General features: G+C 37.6%; 1 protein-coding gene across 1 annotated transcript in view; it reads right to left on the minus strand.

Moving 5' to 3' along the window:
• Window positions 1–22578, minus strand: part of arid5b (AT-rich interaction domain 5B) — a 143196-nt gene that overhangs the window by 82262 nt on the left and 38356 nt on the right. Inside the window, exon 4 of the mRNA XM_055175639.2 lies at window positions 11588–11818. Within this exon, the coding sequence (XP_055031614.2) occupies window positions 11588–11818 (231 nt within the window). The remainder of the gene's footprint in view (window positions 1–11587; window positions 11819–22578) is intronic.

Raw genomic sequence — 22578 nt, forward strand, 5'->3', positions numbered from 1 at the left:
CGGTAGACGCGATTTTGAATTACCGGTTGGTGTAAACGCAGCATTAAGCTCTTCGACATGGGGGACACATGATAAAAAAGTTTACACACTAAAACAACGCAGAGATAAGGTCCGTGCTAAAACTGAGATCGTTTGCTAGCATAACAACAGCGCGTCATGCGCTCCTTTATGATATTATCATAAACAAAAATGCCTGTGTGTGGTTTCTCGAGAGAGAAATCACATATAATAACCAAACTTTAGACGCTGCAGATCTTAAAGCAACACTATGTAGTTTCCATGTAAAAATGACTTACAGCTCCCCCATGTGGTTGAAAAGCGCAACAGTGCCTGGTATCAGACACTCTTCTGCAGGCAGGGGGAGGGGCGGGCTGTGTGCTCTACCCTCCACCACCACTTTCAGAGTATGCTTGTAGCAGCTAGGAGGCTGCCCAGGTTGCAGCAACAGTACAGTTTGTCTGGTTAAAAGTTGTTCTATCACTGAAATAATTTTAGAGACATTATTTAAAGGTAAAAAACTACATAGTGTTGCTTTAATGGGATGTGTATCAATGCAAGCACAGATTCAGAAAAAATCATTGTCAGTGTGAATGAACTAAAATCAAACGATCCCCAGACAAATCCCAGACGCATTTTAGTTGTATTTTCATAATCTGTTAAAAAAAGGGCTTATGTCAACCACACCTCTTTTTAATGATATGTAAACTTCAGCAAGCAGACTTACAGGAATGCATGTGTGATTTCACCATTGCTGAGTTACGAAATATGCCACATTACTGTATGCAAACTCAGAATGAGTATTACAAGAAAACACTTTATGCTGATGTCTGAAATAAGCACCGATATACAATAAGACAATGCAGCATGTGTTATGACCATGACAAGTCAAATCAAGCTTACATAAATGTTTTTGCATTCACATACGATATGCAAGTGTGTTTCAGGACTGGGAGAAGTATGTAAAATATAAATAAGTCATCAAATAAATACTAAAATCTGATCCACGGTAAAATCAATTTAAAGCAGTGAATTTCTCAAGGCAGCGTACACGTCACACACTTACTGGTAATAATCTGCATGTGGTGTAAGCCTGTATGTTATTCATTACGAAATATGAGAAATATTAGACCTCACCAACCAGTTATGTAAATTCTCCTCGAAGGTAAAACACTTTCTGATTCAAGAGGCGATCAGATAAAAAGTATGAATTGTAAAAGTGGAAAAAAGTCCCTTCAGTTTCTCCTTGAATACTTAATAAGACACATGGATGAGGCATATGGGCTTTTAAAAATGCATGACCTTCAGTAATCCAACCCAGATTGTGAAACAAGTGAAAGAAATGGAATCAAATAAAGCAGATGAAAAGAAACATTTTCAAATTTACAGTATGATCTCATACATCATTTTAAACAATGGCAGGACTGCTGCAATGAGAGCCATTGAATGATCGAGAGCGAAAGAGAGACTGTATGGGTTACATAAATGAAAATCCTATCATATTTAAATCTTATTATGTTTTCTTACTGCTTTTTTTGGAGTGTGACGCTCGGGACTTTCTATAAAATGGAGAAGAACAGTACTGTATGCTCATTCTTTATAAATGTTCCTTTAGAAGAAAACCAATATGAATTTGGAAGAAAATGAGGCATCTGAAATGATGACAGTAACTTTATTTTTGGATAAACTATCGTATCCCATTAAGTGTGGAAAACAATAATCCTTTAACATTTTGTTTACTTAAACCTCCTTTTACAATCTCTCTTCGGAGAATAACAGTGGAAAGTGGCTTTCCATTCGCATACACATGGAAGTACATCTGGACGGCATTAATAACTTTAGCATTAAATCTGGTGGGAGGCACATACAAGAAAGAAAGAGAGAGAGAACGTGGGATACGTCCCTGCTTTAGTGGAGGCTTATGTTTTGGTGAACTGTGCACTGTCAAACAAACAAACCACTAAATATTCGACTCTAATGAAGAAGAGCAGTGTTGAGAGAACCTCATATAATGTTAAACAGAACCAGCTGCCATAAATAAAAAAAGAGAAGTGACACGAATTCACTGGAAATGCTGAATCAATATAAAGACAGCTTTGTTTATTTCAGCACTACGACTGAAGGCAGGAACTGTGTCATAGGTATTTATTCTGCACTTGCAGCTTGCTTTTTTTGTCTCTCGATGGGTGGGAATAAAAAGGGAGTGTCTGTTGTTTCTCAATGTTTAAAAAAAAGGGTCACTTCCTTGCTTATAGAATGATGAATTCTTTCCCAGCATCCAATTATTTAAAGCTTTGAAAAGCCACATTCACAAACCAGAAACCATGGCTCGCTTTTCCCCAAAGTCTTCATGCTCTAAAAGCTCCTGCTCCTAATATTATACTAACATCTCAACCAATCCCTCAACACCACTTCACAATCCTTATAAAATACTTCAAATGTTTTATTAAGAGCATTCGCGCTTACGTCTGTCTGTTTAAGGTTTCTCCTCGTGCCTCTTCGATGGCACTGCGTAGATCTGCAGGGAAACGAAATAAATGACCCATTTTTATTGCGGCGTACGTGGTAAACACAGCATCTAAATGAAACGGCGGACGAAACCAGTACGCACCGTCTGCCGAAACCGCGATACAGGGGGGAAACACGCAGGCGCCTGTAATTCGTTTTATTTAAGAGCAAATTATTAACACTCAACCGCTTAAACTGAGAAATTTAAATGGCTCCCATCCTTTTACAAAACAACAAGCTATCATTAAAATCCCCGCAGCGGTGGGTATCAATCATACTGTAATCATACGCGCAGCATTCCCATCACAACACGGCCCCTGCTGGATTACCCACAATCCTCTCTGCCTGCCCATCAAATCCATTCAGACTGGCACAGAAGCAGAAAGGTCGCTCCTTTAATTATTCATTTCGTTTATCCTTAAACAGATGCGTTGGGTCAGGAATCATGAACACTTTCGATGGAATTCATTTCTAATGTTTTCATGGTTAAGTACTTTCTTCTTTACAAGCTTAAAGGTGGAAATGAATGTATGGAAACAAAGAAAGTAAAAGGAGTAAAATAGCAGAAAAATGACACAAAAAATTATTCTACAAGTGTGTGGTGGAGCTTTTTGTATTTTCTGATCTTTTTTATCCTTTGGCAACTACTAAAAAATCCTTAAAAGTGAGCCATTAATCTATAAAGACCACATGTAAGCACAAATAGTATTTAAGCCATAATTGGTAACATTTTACTTGAAGATGTTGTTTATAAACCTGACATGACACCTTTATAATCATGACATGACATGTGCTATGAACATAAAGGAGATTTTATGCACATTTATGTCATTAAGTGTCATTTGTTCAACTATGTCATTTTTAATGCAAATATGACATTGCTTGAGATATCTTTGTTATGACAACTTGACATTAACCAGTACATCATAACATGTCATGACAACTTGACATTACCAAGACAACATAACTGACCACTTTTTACCAGTGATACAAATTGAATTTGTCATTAAAATGTCATTAACTGTTAATACCAACCCATTCTCACTCCCCAAGGCGTCAAAATCTGAAGCATGTTCAAACGCCTTCAGCGTCAGTATGAAGACGCGAAGGGTGCCCCTATGCGTCACTATATCGACGAAATGGGAACTCCGTTGCTTTCATGCTAATCCCTCAGCGTCGGATGTAGACGAAAGGGAATCCCGGAAGGTGACGCTTCTGGACGGTAACTACTCAATTTTTGTTCCAAATTTTTTACCATTGTCGCTTGGCGAAAGCGTTAACGCTTCTCATTTACTTTTAATGAGTGAGGTCATGCCTAGCAGAACTAAATTGTGGATCCGTCAACGTCGGGTCACTGCTGTTGCTCACAGCAGAAGTTGAACATTTCTCAACTTTTCAAGTGCCAATGCGTGCGCCAGCCAATCAGATCGCCTTGTGCAACTAACCTAGTGCGAGCCAATAACATTTATGCAAGACCGTTGCGGCAACTGTGATTGGTTGTTGGCCACGCTTTAGGCAAGCCTTCCGTCAAGCGTTAACGCTTTCGCCCCATGTGAATGAACCGTAAAGGGGGTCGCACACAGGACGCGCAGCTCAGCGCCGCGCTATTCTAAAAAAAATCTAACACATTGTTTTCTATGAGTATACGCACACCGGCGCTGCCCAGCTACGACTCAGGAAGTTGCTCAAATCGCGCCACAGAGCGCCACTCACATAATTTAACATTAAATAACATCATATTTGTCCCAAATCATCAACGATTAACATTGGCTGCTAACGTATATTTAGCATTTTAAAGTAGATGCTATCTGACGAAGCTATTTAATGTGCACTTCTGGTTTACGATACCTTCGAGTTGTCCTAGACGAGACTCGACCCTGAGCTGCGGGGCCGGTTTGCGACCCCCTTAAGACTTCCGATGAGCCACTAAAACTAATGGGAGTCGAGTGTGCCGTTTTGACTGGCTTGTTAAAGATCGGCATAATTTGTGCAGTTAGGGGTAGGGATGCACCGAAATTTCAGTCGCCGGAAATTTCGGCCGAAAATGGCATTATCGGTTTCGGGCCGAAATAAAAAAATCCAGCCGAAAATGTAAACCGAAAATGAATGTCAACCGCGCCCCTCCCATCTGTGTGCTAGCGCTTGGGTTTCACTCACGGTGATCAGTCGTCTCCCACCCCTCCCCTTCGTGCTCAATAGTGCTGCAACGACGCGTCGACGTCATCGATTACGCCGACTACGCGACGCGTCACGCTGTTTACATTAATCTCGCGTAATGGCGGCTTCTGCTCCTGGCAGTGTTATCCATACATTTATTTGTTTGTGTGCGCCACAAAATCAACAATGGTCGCAACATTTACATTTTTATTTAAAACGGCTTCATTTATTGTTGTGAGCGCTCAGTGGTGCCTCTCTTGTGCACGCTCTCTCTCTCTCTCTCTCTCTCTCTCTCTCTCTCTCTGTGCGTGAAGCCCCTAGACAGCGCCTCTCATACATGACACTGAGTGAAAGAATTAAAAGTTGGATGTGTTTTCCATGCGGATTCCTCTGTGTACTTGCATTTTCACGTAAACGTCAGATGTTACTGACAGAGAAGACGACTGATTCGAGTTTATCATGAAAGGTTAGCAGTGTTTTCCCACACACACTGGTTCTCTATGTGCTTGTGCGCGAGCTCTCTCTCTCTCCTATGCCCGCACATTCCTTCTGTAGTAACTCTGTGTAATGGCAATTTTGTAATTTGCGCCGAATTGTCTGCGATGTCTCGTTTATAAATCAAGATTTTAGTAACTTAGTAGTTAAAAAACTGTAATGTGATCCGAACTGTGAGTTTTTTTTATTCGTCACACACCCCTAGTAAAGTTAGTACACAGTGATAGCCATAAATGCAATTGTACTAATAACTGGCATAATAATTTATTTCGGTGTTTCGGTTTTTTGGCCTTGGTTTCCTTTTTTCGGTTTTCGGTTTCGGCCAAGAATTTTCATTTCGGTGTATCCCTAGTTAGGGGTTACCATAATAGCTGTTACAAAAGCAGTAAATCTCTACAAAACATTTGGTTTGACCATAACCCACACACCAGAGCTTAATATGGATGTGGTGCACGTGCACCATATGTATCCACACATCCATCCAGTAAAACCTTTTATTGGAACTGCCAGACAACAATAAATACAGTAATTGTTCAAAAATTATTATGCTGATAAAAATATGCTGATTTAGCTGGGTTATTTAATTCTGCGATTATATAATATATGTAAAAAATAATTGACGACAGGCCATTGAATTATAAGAAAATAATGCCCACCCAAGGTGCAATGCAAATCATTTCAAATAATTCAAAGGACCAGAGCCAATTATTCCTCTTATAACACGGTTACCACAAACATTGCTCTGGTGCCTATTTTTTAGACATTTGACAAGTTAGGTGTGCAGTTATCAGAAATTAATGCATACCCACGGAACATTTCTTCCAATCAGAATACAGCATTCAAAAGACCTGTGGTATAAGTAATATGTAATATATGTAATATGTTATATTGCTGCAGCGTAATATAGTTAACATTAATAATGTAATGCCTACGTGACAATGCTAAATGAATCAGATTTTAATCTTGGGGCAGCTACTGTAGATGGACACTACAGCAAGATAACATGAGATCTCCATAATGACTTGAACAACTTATGAAACATTTGCTCCATGCTTTTCTGGCATTACACTAAATTTTTTTTCTTACTTCTTCCATGCAGCTATTACGCTTTAAGATCATAAGTATATGCTCACATAATAATACAAACGTCCTAAAAATAACCACCTGAGAGACAGGAAATGAATCAAGAGAGAAATAACAGTGTGGCCATTACATGATATCAACCTCTAAACACATTCCTATTAACTCCCTACATCTGCCTTTCCAAAACCCCTGTTACTGTATATCCTCAAGTATTTCCCTCCTATTTCTGTCTGTTTTCCTAGCCTTGTTTTCTTCTAGGAGGTTTTAGCTGTATTTTTCTAATAAGTGGTCATACCACAAAGAAACACATTTTCCTTGATGTTTTGCGATAAAGGAGTTCACTGTACTACGAAAACATACTGTAACTTTAGTAACTCCATCTTAAAACATCCTACACTATCCAAAACAAGCATTCAATGAAACTTCCTTTCGCTATCTCAATATGAGCATGTTGCATTTTTGCTGTCACTGTGCCATTCTCCCAAGTGTCATTTAAACTAAAAGGTGCTTTATCTTCGGTTATTATAGACCTTCTTGGTTGAAATGACTTACTAAAGGATGAGAGTTTTGAGTCAATTTAACATCTTGTTGTTAAAGAGGCATACGAGTGAGCCAAACCCTGCAGTCGTTTCCATTAGCAGAGGAACAAATGAATAAAAATATTCAACATCACATCTGCCATATTCATCCTTAAATAGCATTGCTTTCCATTCTGATCTTTGTTCTGTAATGCATTGGAACTCAATACTGGAGAACTCCCCTCTCCATTGCCAAGCCTTTGGAAACACTGTTATTCGCTTCAAAAAGTTAATGACAAGGCTAAACGCTGAACATTTTCCGCCAAGTAACCGTCACTCCGAGCAGAAAAAGCACTCAAATATTTTATTTTCTCTCTCGCGGATTTTCTCATCTGCCTCGGCTTTACAAATCAGATCTATTCCTCCAGAGTTTCTGAACAATGACTTCATACGTTGAGTTAAAGCTTAATAAATAACACACCCTACTAAGTTAAACAAAATGACTTCTTCGGGTTGTAATACAGCATGTCAGTGTTCTGTTTAAAGCTCTGGTGAGAACAAAGACATTTTAATCAGCGTACGAAAATCCCTGCAGGCCCCCCATTCAAACATGCTTTTGAGAAGGGTACAGTGTTTAACTCTTCTGTATATTTATGAACCTATGGACATCCATTAAAGACATTGGAGCACATTTATGCAATATTACTGTGTGTGATTGTTCACTGCTATCTTCAAATGACGTTACATAAGCATCTCTATCAAAACTACATTCAATATCCAATATCCAAAGCGTGTAACTCGACCTTAGTGTAAACTGCATCACACATGAACCACTGTACTGTTTGAAATAACCTTCAAATCCGATCTAATAATAAACGCAAACATTGAAGTGCAGAGTGCTTAAAATTAATACATAAGCACGACCTCAAGCTAAATCACAATCAGACAATTAAAAAGAAAACGTTGATGTGTGAGTGATCGTATAGACTTTTATCTCACACGCTGAAAGCTTCAAACTATTGGAATGCAAAAACAAGATCTGGAAGAGCTGAGTATGTCATACAAAGATTTACAACCCATAAGACGATGTAACTCAATTTGCTTTTCCTAAAGGAACATTTTTAGTGCTTACAAAACAAAACTGTGTTGAAGTTTTCGATTTTGGCCTTAGATTAACGACGACACGCCTCAGAGCTGCTGCCATTGTAATGGTACAAGAGGTCTTCACGGGTTCCCTTAGATCCGAAAACTTGGTGCCCGAACGGATTCGGGTCTAAAAGTTTCACGTGTGCCTCAGACACGGGTCGGGTATAATATTAGTGGCTGCGGGTTATTTAAAATGAATGTGTTGTTGCCAAATGGACCCCAAACTATCTCGCGCGTGTGTATCAAGTCTTTTACAAGCCTCTTATGTTTGCCAAGAGCACTTGTGACAGCGTGGGGCTGGCGGTAGGTTAATTTTCATTGAACCAGACCTGTCAATCAATTTTGAATGCACATTTTAGTGGTTACATTGGTGTCGTCATCAGATAACAAATGAAAATAAATGGAGCAGCCGCCCAGTATTAAATCATCTAGAAATATTACTCTAATATCATTGCTATTGGTTGTTTTAAAATCTGGATAAAAGTTTAATTGTGCATCATGTAATAATGTTTACAGTTTCCCACACCTTAGTTATCTTTAAATTCAAGGACCTTTCAAGGACTTTCCAGGTCCAATACCCTCAAATTCAAGGACTAAATGTGGGGACACATTTCAAGTGAGAGCAAGGTTACATCGTGTTACCTTTTAAGATACATTGTTACAGTTCCCGTTTGAGGGAACTCGCGCGGTGACACTTTGGGGACGCCTCCAGGGGTAAATGCGTCAGAATGTGTATATCAAATTCAACCAATGGGAGGCTTAACAACAAAGACAGGGTGACCACGGGAGCCAGGAAGTATATCGCTATCTGAAATATTGCCAAAGATGGCGTTATAGGAACGCAGGAAGTATGGCAAGGGAGACACAGCGTCCCGTTCCCTTCTCAAGGAACAACAGTTACATACGCAACCCGAGACGTTTTCATGTGTCAAACACAACTATGCAATAAAGCAAATTGTATGAATCAACATTCGCATACAGAAGATATAAGCATTTAAAGAGAACAGTTTAGCACGTGTGCTTAAAAAGTCTAAAATTTGAATGATATTATCCTACACTACACAGGGAATTAAATTATTTTTTTTCCAGAAAACTTTTTGCATAAAATAGATCTAATCACTTTCAATGACCTGTATCTATGTATGTATATTTTTAAAAACTTCCCAGGGCCTTGAGTTTTTTTCCCCAGATTCACAAACTTTCAGGGATTTCAAGGACCAGTGGGTTAGAAAATAATGCACACCCAAGGTAAAAATGCGACATGAGGTGCACCGTAGGTGTGCATTATTTTCAAATAATAAATAAATAATTCAATTATTCTGATTATACCAGGTCAGGTGTGCGTTTATCGAAAAATAATGCATATAACCATGGAACTTTTCTCAGCCAATCAGAAAAAAAGCATTCAACAACCTCATTGTAGAAGTATCGATACCATTAGCATAAAATATACACCAGCAGATACAAAACAATCGTGCAAATTAGTTAAACTTTCAATTTCAGTCAGTGACTGACGCAGTTTACAGCCAGCTAATGCATACAGCTCACCATGGCATTACTGTTTCTAATATCACAGCAGCTCTTCTGAAGGAATATGTTTCTGACACGACGAGTAGACGGGTGATGATGGACTCAGACCTCAGTGTAAAAACAGTCTCTCAGTTCAGCTTAGATCATGAAGCGAGCGCCCGACTCAGCACACTAAGAGTGTCCATTTCAATCATCGGCTCAAGTCATTTCTTCCTGTTTATAAGGCAACACAACAATGATAACCCTGTCTGTCCTCATACACAATCCTACATCACTTAACTAATAAAGATATAGCACTGACTCAATAACTAAATCATTCATATCAATCATTTTATTCATTTGTATCTCTCACTCAATTATACCAATTGATCTTTAAATTAATTAATAGCTAATAACTACATTTACATGGTGCTAAAGGGCTTGGTGGTTGCCAGGGTGTTGCTATGCAGTGCTGGGATGTTCTGGTGGTTGCTATGGGATTGCTTACTGTGCGTTCGCACCAGATGCGAGTGAAGCGAATAAGTCACGCTATTCACGCTTAGTTGAACATTTTCAGTTTACGCGTCATTTGCACATGAAATTCAGACGCGAATTGGCTAAATTGGATATATATATATAGCTAAAATTGAGTAAAGAGCGTTTTTTACAACTTATCAGATTGTCCGACCTCCACATTCACTTTCTTCCAAGCAAGATCCGTTTTATTTCTGTTTCTATAAAAGTACAAAGATGTGTCCTACAGCTCCGGGTGTCCACATATAGCAAAGATGATTTCGTCCTTCACTGTTGTTTTGTATTTCTGCCTCCACTTGCGACATTGTAACTACATTACTACTAAAGCAAGCTCCTGATTGGTTAATGTGTCGCGAATATCCTCAAACGTTCAGATTTTTTAACTCGCGCATCAAACGGCAGAAACGCTCAATTCGTGCCACGTCATTCGTGCAAAATCGCGTACACGAATGAAACGTTAATGTAGACATTGATGATTTCATCCTCTATTGTTGTTTTGTATTTCTGTCTCCGCTCGTTACGTCACTATTAAAGCAAACTCCTGATTGTTTAACGTGTCGCGAACAGTGTTGGGGAAAGCTACTTTTAAATGTAATGCATTACAATATTAAGTTACTCCCCAAAAAAGTAACTAATTGCATTACTTAGTTACTTTTCATGGAAAGTAATGCTTAAGTTACTTTTAAGTTACATTTGCGTTACTTTTTCTTACTTGGCTGAGGCTTGATCGCTTTCAGGCCTTGCAGGTGGCTTTTATGACTGAGAAAATTGCATATTTCCGTAGCAAAAATGTCAAGCTCTGGCCTGCCCTCTTCCTTTCTGACTGAATAGGTTCCCGCTCAGGCACGCACGCATAGAGAACGTAAATCTACGTTAATACGTTTAGTTTAATGCAGTACATTGTTTTTGTACATCAAATTAATTAAACTGAAAAGTAACTTGCAACTACTTTTTTTAAAAAGTAACTCAAATATTAATATGTAGGCTACATTTATAAAGTAATGTGTTACTTTACTCGTTACTTCAGAAAAGTAATATTATTACGTAATGCACGTTACTTGTAATGCGTTACCCCCAACACTGGCCGTGAATATCCAGCAAAGTTCCGATTTATTCAACTCGCGCATCAAACATGATTCGGGCTGCATCAATCGCGTACGCTAACGAAACGTTAATCGCAAGTGATTTACATGTTAAGTCAATGCAAAGACGCGATAGACATCCTGCAGCAAGTTTTGGGCAAATAAGACGGCACGAATGACACAATTTGCGCGAAATATGCTGCAGGACGTCTATCGCGTCTTAACATGTAAGTCACTTGCGATTAACGCTTTATTCATGTCTGGTGTGAACGCACAATCACTGGTGCACACGGTGCAACATTATTTTGTTTCCTAGATATGGGTCCTCTCAAGATACATTGAATACACTGTAGGTCACTTTGGATAAAATGTCAAATCCATAAAAATGTATATGCAAAAAAAATCAGCCACATGACATCAACTATAGTATAATAAAGCTATCATTTATAACACAGACAGGGGAGCAGGACGGGTTATGCAAGTTATTAAGTTATTAGTATTTAAACAAACTAATAAGCCATAATCAGCCTTTGTAAGGTCACAGACACGAGCACTTACCGAATTCATCACACACGCTCTCGTTCTCCACCAGCGTGGGATGATCGAATGTGTCCCTGCAGTACAGGATCTGGGTGTTGTTGGTCAAGGATGCGATGCCACCCAGTGCCAGCACCACCTGGTCGGTAAGCAGAGTGGTGGGTCGCTCCCGAAGTCTCACGATGATGGAGCGATACCGACAATACTGAGGGTAACTCAACACCAGAACTCTTTTATCCTCCACATCATCACCTGAACACCAGAGAAAAAAAATTGTCGCGTTAACACGATCAAATTCGCTTCGTTGTTCACTGTAAAGACAATGTTTGCCAGCATTGATTTATTGATCAGTCATGATGCACCAGCACGATCATTGATGAATCTGCCCGTCTTCAATATTATATTTGCTATAATGATAATTCAATCCAAATGCAAGTGCTGCGAGTTCATACGGTTAATCTCATTGTATAATGGAGGATTGTGGAGTAGTGCTGCTCCCAGGGGTTGGGATATAGATCTGTGGGCTATTATGTTTTACTACAGCCTGAACTCCTGGTTTAACATGACAGCGTTGTGTTAGGATTGGCAGTATAAAAGATTCTGGGCAAGAAGCCATGTGATTCAGTTCCTGGAGATCAGAGTAACGCTGTGTATGTCTGTTCCCATCCCAACCTGAAAAATCAAAGATTCTCAAATACCTGCAATACGAGCTCATATTACATGACGTGTAAGTCGCAAAGCCCAATGGTAGACGTTTCCTAAAGAGAAGAAACTACTCTGCTTTATTCAGACACAATGACCGCAAACATTCAGCTGGCAGGAGCCATAAAACACACAATCTCCTGATAGAGATAAAATGTGGAATATCTGCAGCCCTTACGTCATTAAAAGGATTTGTACAGTAAATACAATTTAACCTTGTCACCTAAATTACGGCAATTACTGTAACACTAAACTAACACAGGCTGTACTATATTAATCAATATTATATGTGACCCGTGCTCACAAATTGAGTCGGAATGAGCAAATTTTCAAAAATGAGTTATTGATATTTTGACATTCTCTATAAAAAATGATCTATAGTTTGTTGAAATCTGACAAAAACTTGTTTGAAGTTGATAGAGTCAGCAAAGTCAATTTTGAGAAAAATCAAGATTTTTAAGGTTCAAAAACAAAATAATAGTACACAATGTCATTACAGAAGAGTCAAGTTTTAAATAGGAAAAATATTGAAACTCTTTGGTTATATTTTAGCTTGATGCTAATGGTCTAATCAGATTCAATGGATTATGCTAAGCTATGCTAAAAGTGGTAGCGTCAGACCTGGAGATTGGCTGAATGGATTCCAAAACAGTTAAAATACAATGTTTAACTCTAGAGGAGCTGGAAAATTAGCATATTTTCAAAAAAGTGGAGTGTCCCTTTAAAACTGCAGACACATCCTACACATCCTACATCGTATAAACAAATTATGCACAGTGTATTTCACATCTTGCTGTATGTTATTTAATTTGACCTCCTAAGGCAGTGCTTCTCAAATAGTGGGGCGGGACCCCCAGGGGGGGCTCGAAGCGACACCAGGGGGGGCGCGCGAGCCCCCGGGGAAAATACTTTTTCAGGAAGTGATTTTTTTTTGCACCGTCACTTAAAGACATTACACCCCAATCACGCTGATTAGCCGCTTGATTTTTTATTATTATTTATTGATATATTTAATTTAATTTTTCAGTATCAAATGGTAAAAAAATATTATACTTTATATAAGGATTGATTTTTTTTATTTCAGGCAAATTGATGCATTTTAAGTCTTTTCTGTTACAGACTAAAAAACAATGTTAATAAAGTTATTCTTTGTTGTAAGTTGATCGATATTTCTATTTTTGTGTTTTCTCAATGTTAATAAGGATACAATGTTTTGCAGATGTGTAATTTTATAGACAAATTATACTATTTACAGTCGCGGCGGAGAGTTGGGGGGGCGCGAAATGTTTACTACTTCTTAGGGGGGGCGTGACAGAAAATAATTGAGAAGCACTGTCCTAAGGTAAAGCATCTCTATTCACAGAACAATTGCTGAAGAGAAAAACAACTTAATAATTCTCTTAAACATTACATACACATTATATTCTTCTTTCAAAGTTGACTTTAAAACATCCTTCACATTAATCACACAGAGTCTCATGTACAATTCCTTGATTCAATTTTGCTTTGGGTTACAGAAGAGGTCAAGATGAGCTTTACATACACACTGTTAATAAAATCTAACCTTTTCCAAAGAAAAGGTTTCTTATCTTTAGCTATTTAATTGGCTAGAATGACAATATGATAAATCTGAAAAATCACATTGTAAATTTCTTTATATACGCTTGACAAAAAGCTTTTGAGATGGGGAAGGACAACATCCTGAATGGTTTAAAATCGGCATGAATAATCCTCACATGTCCTCACATCAGATCAGAGCGACAAAACTCGGTTTACGGCTCAAGTGCTCCACAAAATGTCAAACGGTCCTCTGTGGAATATATTTACATAACACCTCTGCTGCAAAGAGAGCCAATTAAACATAAAACAGGGACGTATGTATGCGCTAAAATGCCCCAGAGTTTTAATAATTCATGTTATTTTTCTTCAAAAAAAAAAAAGTGAGGATCTGTGACATCAATCAAAAGATTCAAGCTGTTATTTAAACTTTTTTAAGTTTTGATTACATGGAAAATGTTGACTCTCAACTTCGTTATTTTTACATCAGGACAGTATGTCAGAATACAAGACAGATCAAAAAGCAGACGGATACTTTTAGGGAAAAGTGTAAAAAATTACATCTTACAATACATGCTGTTTCCAAAGCAAAAATCAGTAGCATATTTTACGCTGTAATTACCATGTAACATGACAAAAAATAATGCAGCTCAGATAAACACCTCATAATATGTGTTGAAAGTTCACTCACAGACCTGTCTGAGCTTGTGATGGGAGTTAAAGGGCTCCTTAAACATATGGCAGGTCTCATTTGAGCTTTACAAATACACCTGGATCCTAATGAACTAATGCTTAGTGACATGTTACCCATCCCGTATGCATGTTTTTTTTTTTATTCATAAGTTTGTTCATTTAATGTTTCATGCTACAAAATAACAAAACCACACAAATCAGCTATTAAAAATAAAATAATATTTTAATATTTAAAAAATGGAAAATAAAACACTTAATATATATATATATATATATATATATATATATATATATATATATATATATATATATATATATATATATATATATATATATATATATATATATATATATATATATATATATATATATATATATATATTTATATATATATATATATATATATATATATTATACTATATATATAGTGTTTCATTTTTCTTATGAGTCAATAGGTACGTTGTTAAAGGTACGTTTACATGGAATAATCCGTTTGTGATGGTATTGATGGCTCAATCGGATTAAAAAGCCTTCAAGTGAACGCCTTAATCAATACAATTGAGTTTGATCGGATGCCAATTTTAATCGTATTGACAGGGGTGCTGTAGTGCAATCTCTGATCCGATCATCAAGTACTTGTGTAAACGCGGGAAAAGTAGGCTAGTATTTTCTCAATCGAATACAAAAATACAATTGTGCTAAGTTCACATATTATATTAATCTCTTATTTACGTAACACATGATTCTCGTCACAATACGCAACGCAATAGAAATACACATTATTAGCGCTTTCCCCGCCAGCGTTTTTAAAAAAGTTACCAACTAGCGCCAGCATTTTTTTATGACTTTCACAAAAGTTTAATGCCTTCCAGAAAATGTTTGTCTTTAAATATATACACAAACAAACAATACTACAAAAAAAATAGACCCTCTGCTTTCAAAAAAAAAAAAGTTTTATCCTACCTTTATTTGTTCTCTTTAATCACCTCTCAAATATGGGTAGGTTTCTTCAAAAATTCCAAATTTTGAGCAAAAAGTTGAAAAAAAACTGTGTTTTTGTGAGGACTTTTGATAGAGATCAGATTCAGAGCGATTATCAACCCATACACGGAGTTTGACCTGATTGCCCTAAGGGGATACTTTCTTTTTTATAAGTTGGGTAACAGCGCCACCTGGTGGATAATAGCGGAAATACGGATTGCCGGAAAAACTCGTCATTGGCAGGGACGTTTTTTCTCTTAATTGGCGAGTTAACTCTATATCTGAATACTTTTTAAAAACAATTTTCTCCAACTCAACCTTGACTTTGTACATTAATCCAGAGATAAAGCGTGAACTTGATGAGGGATCCTGTGCACTGCGTTGCCAAGTCCTCTGATTTTTGGTAAAGTTCAGATTTGGGCTGATTTTTTTCTGCGTGTTATAAAAAGGAAGGGTTTTGTTGGTTAGTCATTTGGGCTCTAAATAGTCATTGGGATGCTTTTGGGCTAGTTTTGAATGTCCACTGGGTTGGTTTTAATACGGGAATCTGGCAACCCTGGCTGTGTGCTTGCGTAGTTGTTTGGTTGGGAATATATAGTATGTTCACGTAAACAAACATTTCATTTGGATTGCAATGTTTAGAGTACATGTAAACTGTATTGTCATAACCTGCAATCAGATTAAATACATTCTGATTGACAAAATTTTGTGCATGTCTAGAAAACAATTTGACATTTTTCCTGGCCTGTTTTTTCAGTTCAAGAACTATTGTCTCTGTAAAGCGTAACATGACAAATAAACACAAATCCTATAAACATAATGCATGTTTAAAGTTCACTCTCGAACCTGCCCGAGCTTGTGATGGGAGTTTACAAGGATACTTATTCAAATGGCTTGTCAGCAGGTTTTACGTGTGCGTATTTGCCAATCGACAATTACAAATAACTCCATAACCCCAGATTACAACATCAAAAGCCCCTTTGATTATATCACAATGAAAGTCGAGCTCTCTGTACGCCATTGTTCCTTATCAGACGAACATCTTCAGCAGACACAAGGGTGCACTGACTAATCTTCAATAAAAACAACCGCTGCACATGTACATTTTGTCAAACCTTCAAGAGTTTCGCCCGGTGAATTCCCAGAAAGTCAAACATGGGTCTTAAGATGCATTCCTGTTCAGCTCCACCTTCCCAAACAAACCCTAGCCAATATAATCTCCCCGTCAGCGACTCGACAAACACGCTTTAATAGCTACCTGTCTCTTTAAAATATGCAATTCAAGCATGAGGATGAAGATCGAGCCGTAAAAACAGACTCCAGGAATCCTGACAGCAGCTGCTTATTTGTTGTCCTGGTTACTGTATTAAAATAAGCGTGCATTAATGCTGAAGTTATTGGCGTGAGTTATTATTAGAGCTCTCTGCACCGCACAACACAATAATGAAAGGAAAATGTGTGTCATCGCCACGGCAACTGTTTTAATGGATTACATTTCGCTCATAAACCCACAAATCAATTTCCTGTGTGTGTGTGTGTGTGTGTTTGTGCTTCACGTTGGAGTGAAAACCGAGATTGTGAAGAATTTTTAATGCATGTCTTATTCCAATTGGCTTGAGCGTTGATCTGTCTTCCCCTAATTATTATTCACAGCCGCGACCTCTTAATGAGTCAAATAACATTCATCTATTAATGTTGCGAGCTGCTGGAATTCTGAGCGACTGTTGGGTCATTAAATCTGTTCTGATGCCTCAATATCTCTGATGGGACTGCCTGAAAAGATTACAGCGAACGCAACCCTGAGCAATATCCATCAAAGCGTTGTAAATGCAGAATATCAATGTACAGAAAAATCTACATTCACACTTTATCCAAACCAATTTACAGCGTAAATCAGGATGCGTTGTACATTTGCCGGTGTTCACTCTCAGTTACACAAGATCAAATAATCAAATAAAGACTTATAATATATCTGAACTATATGTAGAAGACTGTTCAAAAAATTGGTCTTGGTGTATAAATAATCTGATTTAAGAAACTTCTCTCGCTTCTCATTTTAAGACACACTTCTCGTTCACATTGTACTGGGACTTTACATTCAGATCTCTTTTTGTACATCTGATAAGGTGTTAAGACACTTTTCATTCACATGTTTATTTTCAGTACCTATTTGAAAGCATAATGTATTTATAGTTACTATTAACATAAAAATATGTTGGAAACCAAGTTTTATTTGTATAGTACCAAATGTTTTTTTTTTTTTTTTTTTGCTTTCTATATGAATGCAGTGTTATGATGGTAACAAAATTTAAAGCTTTAAAGGGCACCTATTATGCAAAATCTACTCTGGCCCAAACCATGAAAAGACCTACTTTCACTAAAAGGGTTGTTTTTACTAAACCATTTAGAATATAACCATAACCATTAGAAAGAAGACACTTTGAGCTTCATTTTCAGGTTTCAAAATTATTTTAAAATAAAAATTTAAAAAGTTGTAGAGGCTGAAATACATTGTAATATTTTTTTTTTGCATAACATCTATTTTAATATTAAAAATCTTAATGATAAATATGTATGTGAAACCTAGAAATGCAATGATGCCAAAGCCACAAGTCTGAAGAAGTTATGTTTCACCTTTGAAGTCAATAGGCCCAAAAATGAGGTTCCTGCAAGAGTTTTTGTAAGACTAGTGCCTTTTCTAAGTGCCAGTCAGCCCCAAAATTAAAGTCTTTGCTTACATGCATACACGTTCGTTCTTATTATTTTTTATCCTTATGTTAGCGTATAAAATGCAGTTTCCACACCAGGAAATAATACGTCACACAAAGATCGTTGGATTTGTTATCTAATTGACTACACGTTTATTCTATCATTATTTTCCAGGAAGTCATTGAAGGAATGAGCGAGTCAGATGACATCACGATGTTTGACAGCGCTGTTTGGATATTATGTATTAACTCCCGCCTACCTTTAGAAACAAAGTTTGACCGCGGATTTATGTGTTTAGCAGAACCTAAAGTGTAATCTCATATACAATGTTACGACGTATATAATCCTAGATTGTATATTATATTCTATAACAAGACGTTCATGCGAAATCTGATGTAAACAATGGACAATATATCTATATTTCACGGATTATACGCATTTGTGGACAAAAATGGTCATTGGATGTATTTTATAAGACGGTTTTAAGAGTTATTCACACATCTGAAACAGACTGGATTCGACTCGCGATTGTTATATAAACACAAAGGTAAGGAGTCCCGTTTATATTTTGCATGTTGTCATCTGGACTTCTGTAACAAAATACTACATTTATGATGCTAGAGCATCTGTATCTCAAAACAGAGAGCATACATTGATGCTAAACCCGTAGACCTTTTAAACGATGTATAGTAATGTTAATATTATTAATGTTTGTAGACAGTAGGCTATATAAATATTGTTAGCAGCGTAAAAAAAAAAACTGACGTCATCCCGCACCCGAGCTAGTGTGGATATAAATGTCTTGGTATTGTGTGAACACAACCACCCTAAAAAAAAAAAAAAATTAAACCACTAAAATTCCCCATTAAACCAAAGCAGTCTCATTAGACATTCTTTTGTTAATGCGATGCCACACTGATAAGGCCCCGCCCACACCCACTGACTAACAATCCTGCATTGTCATAGTTTCCGCCATCAGCAAGTTGTACGCTGTCCGCCATATTTCAATATAGTCTCAGACTGTATTGACAGGTATCAGATCTATTAAAACTGAAAGCGCTCGCTGTTTAATTTGGTAAAGGAAGTGAAGAGCTATAGCTCATTTGCATTTAAAGGTACAGACTCGAAAACAGTGCAGGACTTGAGACCAACTAAACAATTTATTTACACTTCAACTATCTTTCTATTTTCCGAAGCTGGTTTCTGTCATTTACTGTTTTTATCACGCTGATGTAAATTCAAGTGTTTGTTTATAAAATAAATGTGTTTTTAGTTAGTTATTTAATGCTATAAAAACAGTAGTGTCACGTCATGATTGACAGCTGTGATATGCGCATTCTGCGAGAGCGGGGGGCGGGCCCTTAATTTCGCGGCTTTACTTCCTGCTCACTACTGCGCAGGACTGGTCCCAAAATCGCTACTGCGCAGACTCAAGACCCAATAGAAGAGAGGGAAGGGGCGTCGTCCATTTTTTTACAGTCTATGGTTAAAACATTTTGGGCACATCTGAGACTTATATTATATTAAAAATGGGCATAATAGGTGCATTTTAAATACTATTTTCAGGTCCTGCTACACAGCTATAGACGATGATTTTGTCCTGGGACGCAGTAAGCATTCAAAATGTTTTTCTTTCTACAAAAGATATGAGGACAACAGTAAAATAACATGCATGGGCTCCCCAGACAACCAATCACCTGCCAGGCTTTTAATACATAAAGCTTTTTATTGTCGAATGTCTTTAATGCTTTGTCCACCAGTTCAAGGGCTGTTTTAAAAGCCAGAGACCCCCTTAGATTTCAACATTATACCACAACAAGCTTTTACTTCATTCAGTGATAAACACTACTGCAGTACACATCATATTTTCTCTAAATTAAAAGAAATCCTTCGGTTCCTAGTGGGCGTCTAACAACACAATGTTCCTGCACACACACAGTTACAAAAACACTCCTGTTTCTCTTGTGAGTTTGTATAATTGCCAAAAGAAACACTTGATGATTAAACTCAATATGTTGCGATTCACTCGATACAGATGTGGGCGGCACAATTCCACTCATACTTCCATGATATTAGTCTTTATTTGATTCCGGCGTGTCCGAGCTTCGATTACCCTGAGCTCATTTTTCCAGGATATCCCCCGATGTCAACATGAAAGCTTTTGTTGATGATTTATGGCACCTGCCGATGTTTTACAGCGGTGGGCATGCGTTCGCTACAGTTTCAGCACATTTTGTGTTGCTCCCTAGCAACAAGCCTAAGCTGTAATATTCCTACAGAGGGAGCGGCTCCAAATATAACTGTCTGTATTATTGATTACCAGACTGCAAACTTTGCATTTAATGACTCTTGTAAAACATGACAGCCTAGAACAAATTTGGTTATGTCAAAACGGTCTATCCTCTGAAAAGAGACGCGTCCGGCCTATTATTCTAATGATGCCTCTATATAGAGAACTGAATAACAAGGTGTCATCGCATACAAAAGACACAGATATTGTTACAGGGAGAGGGAAGAGCACCATTGTTGCAAAGCCTAGAAATAGGAAACGGTTACAAATTATTTATCTTACAGTATACACAGGGCTGTATGCCACAACTAGTTATATGTCTTGATTTAAAGATAATAAAGCAGTTTCCCGAACAGGGTTTAGATTAATACAGGACTAGGCATTGGTTATATTAGGACATTTAAGAAGTTTTTACAAACAAAACATTACTGGTGTGCATCTAGAGACAAAACAATGGTACTGCTATATGTTAAAATGTGTCAGTTTTTTTTTTAAGGCAGATCAAACATGCATTTAGTCTGGGACTAGGATAAGCCCTGTACAGAAAACCTCCCAAATATGTGCAATTGTGGGATATGGAAAAACCTGCATAACTGACCAGCCTAAAACAGACTGCAGCTGGATTATTTGTTAGCCCACCATTGGCAGACATGGGGAGTGTTTGGAAAACATCTGTTTTACAGTTCTTTCTGTATATTTAAATGAATTAAAATTCTGATTAAATGATCATCAGTCAGTGAAAATGTTTTGATAAATGTATATGTAAGTTTAATAATGCCGTTTATTATCCTATGTTATACCACGGGTCTGTTGAATTCTTACTGGTTGAGAAATGTTCCGTGGGTATGCATTATTTTTTGATAACCGCACACCTAACTTGTCAAATGTCTTTAAAATAGGCGCTAGAGCAATGTTTGTGGTAACCGTGGTATAAGAGGAATAATTGACTCCGGTCCTTTGAATTATTTGAAAATAATGCACACCTGCGGTGTAACGACACTCCGCTTCGTGTCCTGCAGCATTGCACCTTGGGTGTGCATTATTTTCTTATAATTCAATGGCCCATCGTCAATTATTCCTTACTTATTATAACGTTGCAAATACGTGATTTCTTTTTTAAAAAGGATGTGTTCATTTTTTATTCATTTTTTATCACAACATATTGGTAAGCTGGCCAATCGGAAACACTTTTCAGATCAAAGAGTTTTGTAACAAATCAGAGCGTTTGAGAAAGGCAGGAATATCTGGAGCAACAAAAATGTACGATATGTGGAAAATAATGTGTTTTTGAACTATTAACCATGCGAACACATGTATTATACCAAATAAACAAAACATTTCAACTATATAACGTTGTTTTTAGCAACAAAATAGGTGCTCTTTAACAATGGGATCTGCCAACATTGCTTATTGTGCACCTGCGCCCTCGCAGCTTAAAGGAACACGCCCACATTTTGGGAATTTAGCTTATTCACCGTATCCCCCAGAGTTAGATAAGTCCATACATACCTCTCTCATCTCCGTGCGTGCTGTAACTCTGTCTGACGCAGCCCCCGCTAGCTTAGCTTAGCACAAAGACTGGAAATGCATGGCTCCAGCTAGTATACTGCTCCCAATAAGTGACAAAATAACGCGATCATTTTCCTATTTATGTGTTGTGATTTGTATAGTCAAACCGTGTACAAATAACAAGGTGATATAAGACACAGCGATCTTTTAACAGTATACATACTGAGAACTATATTCTCTGAAGACGAAGCACTGCCGCATGGGCGGAGTGATTTGCACAACTCTGACCGAACTCTCTGCTCCTCACCAGGGGCTTCTCGTGTGCTGCGAGCAGATCACTCCGCCCATGCGGCAGTGCTTCGTCTTCAGAGAATATAGTTCTCATATACTAGCTGGAGCCATGCATTTCCAGTCTTTGTGCTAAGCTAAGCTAGCGGGGGCTGCGTCAGACAGAGTTACAGCACGCACGGAGATGAGAGAGGTATGTATGGACTTATCTAACTCTGGGGGATACGGTGAATAAGCTAAATTCCCAAAATGTGGGCGTGTTCCTTTAAGGGCGGTTTCACAT

This window comes from Misgurnus anguillicaudatus, chromosome 4, assembly GCF_027580225.2.
Source record: "Misgurnus anguillicaudatus chromosome 4, ASM2758022v2, whole genome shotgun sequence".
In the NCBI taxonomy this organism is placed as follows: domain Eukaryota; kingdom Metazoa; phylum Chordata; class Actinopteri; order Cypriniformes; family Cobitidae; genus Misgurnus; species Misgurnus anguillicaudatus.